At 33.1% G+C, this 9,928-nt stretch overlaps 1 protein-coding gene across 1 annotated transcript in view; it reads right to left on the bottom strand.

Annotated features, from left to right (window-relative positions):
* LOC108522835 (uncharacterized protein C4orf22-like) overlaps positions 1-9,928 on the bottom strand; it is a gene marked incomplete at its 5' end in the record, with an annotated part of 281,587 nt that overhangs the window by 58,084 nt on the left and 213,575 nt on the right. The window contains one exon of the mRNA XM_017863276.1: positions 7,983-8,073. Coding sequence (XP_017718765.1) covers positions 7,983-8,073 — 91 coding nt within the window. The remainder of the gene's footprint in view (positions 1-7,982; positions 8,074-9,928) is intronic.

The following is a 9,928-nucleotide window of genomic DNA, read 5'->3' as shown; positions in this document are numbered from 1 at the left end:
CAAAAAAAAAAAAAAAATTTTTGTCGACCTCGTGGGTGTGAAATATAGCTCATTTTAATTCTCTTGTCTGTGATTAGCAATCAGATTAGTTGAGTGTCTTTTCCTATTTATTGAACTATTTGGCATCCTCATCCCTAAATTGCCTGCTTATTATCTGTACAGTTGTTGATTGGATTTTTTAACTAGTAAAATTCTTTTTAAGTTATTGATACAAATGCTTTTTCAGTTTTATGTATTACAAATATATGTGGCTTGTCTTTAAACATTCCTAGTTACCTTTTGTCAGTAAAAGATTTTAGTTTTAATGAAATCAGATTTACTAAATATTTTTAACGGGTTGTGATTTTAGCATTTTGTTAAATAAATTCTTCCCAGGAGGTATAAAGAGATTTTTTCCCATATTTTCATATTTAATTAAATCACATGGAAGTAATATTCATGTTTCCATGGATGAGTGTCTCTCTTTGGGGGCACAATGGTTAATGAGCCCAGAATCTGGACCCAGATTGCTTGAGTTTAAATATGAGTTTTACCATGAACTTTGGGCAAAGTATTTAACCTCTCTGTGACTCATTTTGTCACCTAATATGATTGAGTTAACATACAAAGTGCTTAGAGCAGTGACAGTCATGCAATACAAGCTACTAATGTATCTACTGTTGTTATTAACATCAGGTTTACCTGCTACATCCGAGCTAATACCCCACTGTCATAAGTAATATGGTTTCATAAGTCTTGCTCTGTGAAGGGCAATTTTGTTCATTTGCATAGAGGTTAAAATCAGACTCTGGAGCCAGACTGCCTAGATTTGATTTCAAGTCACTCACTAATCAGTTATGTAAACCTAGATAACATGTTCAACCTCTTCGTGCCTCAGAATTCTCATCTATAAAGTGGATATAAAAATAATACCTATTTCTATTTCATATATGTAGTAAATATTAAGAGTTCAAGGATATAAAGCACTTATGAAAAATGTCCAGTACTTGGTAAGCTTTTAATATATGTTAGCTATTGCTGAAATTATAATCATTATTATTATTATCTAATTGTCTTAATGAAGTATAATTGGCTGTCTTGATTCTGTCAGTTTGAAAAACCCAGCACCAATTATATATGGGACATGTACTAGCAGACACAAGATTTAACTTGGAAAGTTTCTTACATATGTAAAATTTTTGGACACCAAATCATGCTTGGGCTTTTGGTTATTTGCAAATGACCAAATACTTTTTATTTCAATTCAAATGGCTATATCTCATGTCAGATATGTAACACTAAAGATATCATTAAATTTTCACATAAAATGATTGATAACTTTAAATACCTAAACAGAATTATGTTTTGCTTATGTAAGATTACATTAGTGAAACAATTACATACTTTTTTTTTTTCTAAAATGGCTAGAACTAAGCTTTAGCATCTGTAGTTATAGAGCACTGCAGTGGATGTTGGTAGTATCCCTTTTAGATCTCATTTCCCAGGCAGATGTACCCAGCTCCAGAGCTGCAGGTGTTAAAAGCCAATAGTTCCCACCTGCACCCTCCTTGAAAGGACTGTCCTTAGCTGACAGGAGCTACTTCTCCATCTCCCACCTCTGTGGCAGCTGATGATTAATTGATGGAGAGAGGAATGGGGAAGGAAATGTATACAAGCAAATTCCCCTTGCCGCAGGCAGAACAATCTCTCATACTCCAGAGCTCTCTGTGAGATCAGACTGAGACTAGATTTCCACTGAAACCACATCTCTGCCTAGCTTCTTCCTCTATAGTATCATGCTTCCATCATGCCATAACAGGTTTCAGATGAGAGAATTTTCTCAATAGATCACTTGCACTAAAATTGGCATCCTAGGCTCTGCTTTTAGGGAATCTGACCTAACGTAACACATGGTATTTATGCTTTATTAAACATCTATAATGCAGTAGCTTGCACTTTAGGAGGCCCAACAAGAGGGTAATTTGAGCCCAGGTGTTCAAGACTAGCCCGGGCAACATAGGGAAACCCTGTCTCTACAAATAACTTTAAAAAATAGCTGGGTGTGGCAACACATGCCAGTAGTTTCAGCTTTTCAGGACGCTGAGGTGGGAGAATACTTGAGCCCAGGAAATCTTGGCTGCAATGAGCCATGATGGTACCACTGTGCTCCAACCTGGGCAACAGAGCAAAGCACTGTCTCAGAAAAGAAAAAAAAAAACACACCTACCAAGTTTTAGGCTTAGATGTGCTTTACACATTATATAATTTTATTCTATAAATATCTCAGCAGTGTGAAAATTATTATCCCCATACTTTGGGTGGGGAAACTGAGGCTGTGTTGAGAAATGTGTCTTTAGTTTGTGATAAGTAGAAAACTCAAGATTCAAACTCAGATAAGATGACTCCATAACCTTTATTCTGTCCTGCACTTCTCACTGCCTCTGTATCAAATTTTCATCCAGGAAATAAGGAAATTAAAGATCTATCCAGCTATACTTTTTCTAGTGAAATAAACGTTGATATACATTTTCCCCAAAACGTTGATGTAATTTATTTAAAATGAGGGTAAGATGGTGTGAGTCATATAATTTCCATAAGGGTTTATTAGTAGACAAGCATGAATTCTATTAAAAAATAAATAAACATCTGTATAATACCTTCATTTTCTTGAAAGGGAACATTTTATAAAAGTTGGAAAATAGCAAGGCGGGAAAAGATCATGTCAGCACAATGTTATTGGTCATATACAACACAATCTTATGTTTCATAGAGATTTCAACACAGGAAATGGGTATATTAGGAACCACCTAATTCATAAGTTTTCCTGACCCAGGTACAGTGGTTTCTTTGAATGACAAAGGAAAAGCTGTAGGGAATGTTTTTTTACTAGTTTCAATAATGCATATTTCAAAGCCAAAACTAGTCACCCATGTGACTGTTTACACAGTCAACATTCAGTGAGAAAATAAGTGTCAATGGGTCTCACTTTTCCCACCCAGAACAGCATGTGACATGTGACCTCTCATTATTATCTTCATGAGTCTTTGATTAGAAAGGAAATGTTTTATTTTACTTTTTTCATTCAACAAATCAGGGATTCTTAGTTTGCTACCATCTGAAAAATAATTTTCTCCTCCCCTAGCTGCCTGTTCACTAGAAAGAGTTACATAATCCTATTACATTAGAAGCACTATAGGGAGGATGCTTATTCACTAGAAAGAGTTACATAATCCTATTACATTAGAAGCACTATAGGGAGGACCCATCTCCCAAAATCTTTGTTTTGACAAATAGTAAAGTGGTTTGGACAGAGTATAAGTTAAAATGGAGAGTGGTTCCTACAACACTAAAAAATCTATAGTTTCTTTAAAAAATATTCTGATGGCCATAATATCTTACAATGACCAGCAATATTTACATCTCTAATAAAATATATAAGCAACTGATTGTCTCAAAGAACTGTTTCAACTATCTTTTCTAAAGAGAAATTCAAATCTAATCAATGTTTTCCTTAAAGACTATGAGAAAAAAGTATTGCATATTTTCTATATCTATTTTATTCACAATTATAGCTTTATAGTTATAACACTCCTTTATTATAAAATTTATTATATATTAAATAGTTGTCATGTATCATACAGTGTGACAAATGCTTAATCTATATTTTCAATAATAATATTAAGATGAAGGTACTCTTTTAATTCCCACATCACAGAGAAGGAAATTGTGGCTTAGAAAATACAGTAATGTCCTTTGCAATCCATAATACTTGGTAGGCAGTGAGTCTGGAACTTCAGTCTAGTTACTGTCTACCTCAAAATTTTGTTTTTTAATCACTGAACTATACTAAATCCTCTAAAGCCAGGATTATACTTCTTTCCATTATTAAAATTATTATCAGCTGCTCACTCTCCACTGAATCTCACAAATCACCATTTCTTACATAAAAACAAGCACATGGTTTGCAGATTTTATCTCCTAAGTAATCACTCAATCTTTCTCTTCCCATTCATTTTGTCATTTATTTATCTCAGCCTTCTATTATGTATTGCCTGAACTGTTACAATAGCCTCTCAGTTGACCTCCCTGTCTTATATCTCATTCCCCATCTCTATGGAGACACACTTATCCCCATATACTGCTGCCGGTGTACTCTTAAATTGAATGTCTGATCACATTAACCATTTGTATACATTCTTTTAAGGACATTCATCACCTTCATCTCAGTAACACTGTCCTTGCTACTGAGCACAGCAACAGAGCCCTTAGACCTGTCTGTTACCAATCTCTTTGGCTTCATTGCCTTCTCTCCCACATTTATTTGAGAATTATTTACCAAGTAAAATTGACCAGGGTTGGTGACCAAATGGATGTGAAATCTGATAAGTGGAAAAGGAAAAACAAATAACTTAGTAATAGAGTAAATGTTGAGCATTTGAGGGATAGCAATATGGAGGTAAACTTTGGAGTAGAATTCAGATCTTTTTCTCCAGCTTCTTAACATCTGCACATATTCTTTTGTCAAAAACAACTCAAATTCAGTATGTTCAAAATCAACCACATGATCTGTGTCCCCCATTTCCGATATTTTAGTGCACTACATCTCAGAGTGGCAGTACCATCTACCTATCTCCAAAGACCACCCCCTTTCTTTCTACCCCTTCCTTAACTATATCTTATCACAGTATCCTGCCAAGTTTGCCTTCTAAATAGCTCTCAAATCATTTCTCTTCTTTTCATCAGATTTTGCAGTGCATCTGCTGGCATCTGCTTTATCCTTTCTGTAATTTATTCCCTATACTAAAGGCACACTGATGTTTTCTGTCTGAAAATCTGATTATATCATCCTCTATCCACTTACACACAATCAGAGCTTTTTGTGTTTTCCTCCATAGCACCTGTCACATTGCATTTTTGCTTTTATTTCTATACAAATAATGATTATTTGATTATTCATTTTCTGCCCCAAACAACTGTAAGCTCCATAAGCACTTGCCACCCATTATATCCCAAGCAGTTAGTACGATGCCTCATATAGAGCCATTTATCACTATTTGTTTAATGACTAACTGTAAAAACATAATTAATAGATAGACAAAAAAGATCCAGGTTTCTGGTTTTTGTAGCAAGAAACGTAGTCAGTGAACTCATGGGTTTTGATGGTTTACTAAGGGAAAATGTGTATAGTAGAAGCGATACAGGTCAACTGGAGGTATAAGATGATCAGCCCAAGAAAGAGATTGAGTTAAAAAGTCAGAAGAAAGTAGAAAAACTGTAAGATAACTACATCATAGACACCAAGAAAGGAAATAAAATAGATTGATCTGCTATGCAAATACCTCAGAGTAGTCTTGAAAGAAATTGGAAATTATTGTTTCAAAATAATCCATTTTACCTCTCTAATTTCTAACTAGTTTTTTCTTCAATTACCACATCTTGACCTCTAAGATGTTGCTTAGTCTCTAACATATACATGAAATGCTCTCAAGATGTATATCTTCATTAAAGCATCCTGTGTAATTCTACCATTTCTATTGCAACATTTCTGGAGATTAAATTATGTCCTAGTTTCAGCCTCATTTAAATATTTAATTTCTATAAATTTTTCACTGATATTTCTGAGAAAATGCATTTGTAATAGCTCATATATTTATTCGACGAGTTCAGATCTCTGAATTTTTACATCTGTTTGAATTACTGTCATTTGCCTCTAATGTGAGTTGTTGGCTATTCGAAAACAGACCAGTACAATGTGCTGTGACAAGCACTTGTCATAAGCATACACTTTATAAATGCTTCACTGTGGTAGTAGTGCTAAAAACTTCATAGCATGAGCAATCAGGAAGCTACACTTGCTCAGAAAACAATAGATCTGCATACAATTGAGAAAGAAACAATAAAATTATTCATTTTAGTCTTTTAAGAATTTTTAAACCTAAAATACATGAGGCGTGAGGTGGAAACATTTTCATACATGAACGGCTCATATTTAAAATAAAGCTAAATAGCTACATTACTAGGGAAAAACATTCATTGTCCCTGTCATTTGAAGCATTGTACAACAAATAAAAATATTTTAAAATATTTTGTACATAAATTGCACATAAATTTCAATGTTTTGTCTAAACAGATGATGGAAGAGCATATTAATTTAAATATTAATATTATATTTTCTATAGTATTCATCCAGAGCTGAATTTAATTATTCCACTTTTATTTTGTCTTACTTTCTATCTCCACTCTGTAAAATATAAACCTGCTAAGGTCATGAACTCTGCAGCACCTCAGGCTCCCAATACCTAGAACCATTCCAAACTTGTGCAAATGCACAAGAAATATGTTTTGGGTGACTGGAAAATGAATGGAAGTTGAGCAAGAATATATATAGGCATATCATTTAGAAGTCTGTTTTAATTTCTTTAAGATATAATAATGGCTTGAATCAAGGTAAACAATACTTAGGATGATTAAAGTAAATTGATTTGACTTATACTTAAGAGAAATTGGTAAGTAGTTTATTCAACACGGGTGAGAGAAAGAGTCTGTAACTGACATGCTTCTGATCTGAGTAAGTTGGTGGATAGTGCTGTAATTAGTCATCAAAGGAGGTAACAATGGAAGTACAAGATAAAGAAGATGTGTTTGAAAAGAAGCAAATCGTTGTGGTTCAAATCACAGACTCTGGGTCTCTAAAGCTGTCTGTGCTTGCTGGTCCTACTATTTAATCGTGGACCATTTTTTTCAACCTTATGGAATTTGTTTTCTACCTTTACTGCTTTACTGTGGGTGGAATTTGTTCTTGACAAATTAAAAAATAATAATAATCTACAGGCAAACACAATGGATGGTTTTTCAGTCCTTATCTTGTTTGACCACTGATAATCATTTGCTCCTTCTTGGACGTCCTTAACAAGTTCTTTGACACCACTTTCTCCTGCCTTTCCTCAAATCTCTCTAGCTGCTATACTAACAGTCAGATAAATTCCAGACTTTTCTATTGTGATTACTAAGGCTGTCCAAAGTCTAGTCTCTGCCCATGTTTCCATCCCTACCCTTTTAAAACCTCTGACAGCCTACTTCCTACAAGAAATTTTCCCTTATTTTAAGTCGAGGCTAATTCTATTCTATTAACTAAACATGGTATGATTTCTTCTCTCTCTGAAGTACATTGAGGGTTTTGCCTACATGTGATATTTTCAGTGGATCTGATAGTGAGAAAAACTCCAACATTTTTTTGAGAAAGTATTGGTAGAATAGATGTCCTTATATACATATTGTTCTGTTGCTCTAAATATTTTTTATCACACTATTTCTGATTATTTTTCTGTAAGTCAGTCACTTACTACAGTTTTAGCATGAATATTTGCCTTTTCTATTAAATTTTATTTGGAATATGTTAAGACTTACACAGACTGTTATCACAAATACCATATTAACAAAGCATGAAAGTAAATCTTTATTCCAAATAATATTCGCATACTCTACATATTTGATATAGCACACATTTTAATAAAGTAAAAATATATTCTCCTTGGATCATTCAAAATAATAATGATAACACATATTCTTCTATTATATGATTTCTATCACATCTTCTAAGGTAGGACTAGAAGGCAGACTATGGTACTATATTTTAGGAGTCATGTAAAATCAGGGGACAAAACTTGGGGTCAGTTGGTGATGCAACTTGAGAGAGTGTAAAAAGAGGTTAAGTTTAAAAGAAGCAGGAGGCTTTACCTAGGTTAAAGAACCATTCTGCCACGCAAAGGCATTTTCTTTGCAATGAATGTTTAGAATCCTTTTCTTTTAACCATTTCGCTACTTCTAGAGATGTAAATGAGAATTTTGACTTTTACATTTATTCCTATAATATGTAATTAATAAAGAGGAACCATATTTTACATCTTATAAATTACTTTAAGAAATATATTTAATGCTATATTTTTAATGTTAATTGTGCCTTCAGTGTATACATTTTAAGCTATTAGGTGAAATGCACTTACACTCAGTTTTCCATTGCGATTGTCTTCTTCTCTCATTGCCAGGGCCATCAGAAAATTATCTTGTAGGTCTTTACCAGCACTTGTTAGTGTCCTATAAAAAGCAGATCTTCAGTTGTAATATATTAGATAACAAATATGTTTCCAACACTCTGGAGCCAACAATAATGCTTTTTTATTCCAAGTGACAACTTCCTTGCAACAAGAAAACCATATAAATAAAATCATTATGATCTGCTAGATTCCTCAATTTAATTTTATACAGTAATAGAGTCTTTATTTATAAATAGTTGAAATCAAGCCTTTAAATAATATATCCATATCAAGATTCATGGCAGACATAATTTCATTTACATGCCCATTTTGTTCTTTTTTTAACATATCATGAAACGTCAACATGCTTGTACCGCTCACTTCCCATACAAATTTTAAATTGTCTATAATTTTAGTACAGTTTATTTATTAATTTGAGGAAATGAAAATACTAGACACCTATGCTAATATAGTTACTGGAGTAGAGCATTAATTTTAGCTCTATGAGTAGAGACAATCAAGGCAGGGAAGGAAACTAGGTTGACTTATCTTTATTAGATGAAAGGAAGCATCAAGAATTCAGAAAATAACATTCTCTGGAAATATATTTTAAAAGAAATGTATCACAAAGATCTCAATCAAACAAAACTGAACCACATAATAGTGAGTTCAAGAGTGATTTGTGAAATAATAATCTTTTCTTTATACAGCAATTTCCTACATATTCCACAAACTTTTTCATCACGTGTCTGCTATGTACCAGGAACTGTATCAGGGCACAATCATGCACAAGACATAGTTCCTGCTCTCAAGTTGCCTATGGTCTCATAGAGGTAAACAGATACATAAGGATAATGTCATACCATGTGATAACTGGAATAATAGAGATATAGACCAATTATGAGAGGAGTTCATAAAACAAGTGTCTTACTCAATGAAAAGTCACTTAATCTCAAAATTAAAACCAATTATTCTTGAACTTAATGTTAAAACTTGAGGTAGTATTAACCAGTTTGTGGGGTGGAAGGAGAGCATTATCACTAACTACAAAGGAATAAAGAAATACAAATGTAAAATTGCAAGGCAATCGTGTAATGGCAAAACAGGGTAAACACAGGAAGTGAGGGAGAAACCAGTTAATATTAATAGAAGTTAACATTTTAATAAACATATTGTTATAAATATTTAGTAAGTCCAGATAGTAGAGTCTGGTCTTAGAACTCTTTCTCACAATCGCTTTCAGGGAAGGCTTGTGTGCTACTTAAGGAGGTTGGACCTTGTCGTTGTACCAGAAAGTGTTGAACCAAAAGGGTCTAATGCAAGGAAATCAGATAATCAAATCTGTGTTTTAGAAACAGTATTCAGCAACTTTGAAAAAGGTAGCCTGGAGGAGAGCAACACTGCAGGGATTAATTAAGGGACTATCACAAACCTTTAGAAAGAGATTTAAATGAATATCTGATTTAAAGAAGTGATGGTAAGGATAGGAAGGAAAGGATAGATTTGAGAAATATTTAAGAAAGAAAATACACCTAGTGATTGTTTTTTGCGAAGAGTTAAGGAGCAATTACTACTAGGTTAAATCATTGCAACCTACTGTTTATGTTATTGATCTAGAAATGTAGCTCTTTAAATTGATCATAACTTATCTGCTTTTGCTTTTCTAGCTTTATGTTCCTCAGCTTGTCATATATATTATATATATATAAAATATATATCACTTAATAATAAAAAACCTAAATTTACATGGAAAATAATTACTAATTAGCATGAAAGGAGAGAATCAGATATTTGAGAATTTCTTGAATGCACTGTTCTGTCCAAAAGTGAGTGTTCTATGTTATGATATATACTATGTGCTACTTTACTATTAAATGTCTCAAACAGAAAAGTAAATTTATCACTTGCTTGTTTAG

The sequence above is a fragment of the Rhinopithecus bieti genome, unplaced genomic scaffold (genome assembly GCF_001698545.2).
Source record: "Rhinopithecus bieti isolate Rb0 unplaced genomic scaffold, ASM169854v2 scaffold_68835, whole genome shotgun sequence".
Lineage (NCBI taxonomy): Eukaryota > Metazoa > Chordata > Mammalia > Primates > Cercopithecidae > Rhinopithecus > Rhinopithecus bieti.
The sequence above is the reverse complement of the archived record's forward strand: the minus strand, read 5'-3'. Positions and strand labels throughout refer to the sequence as shown.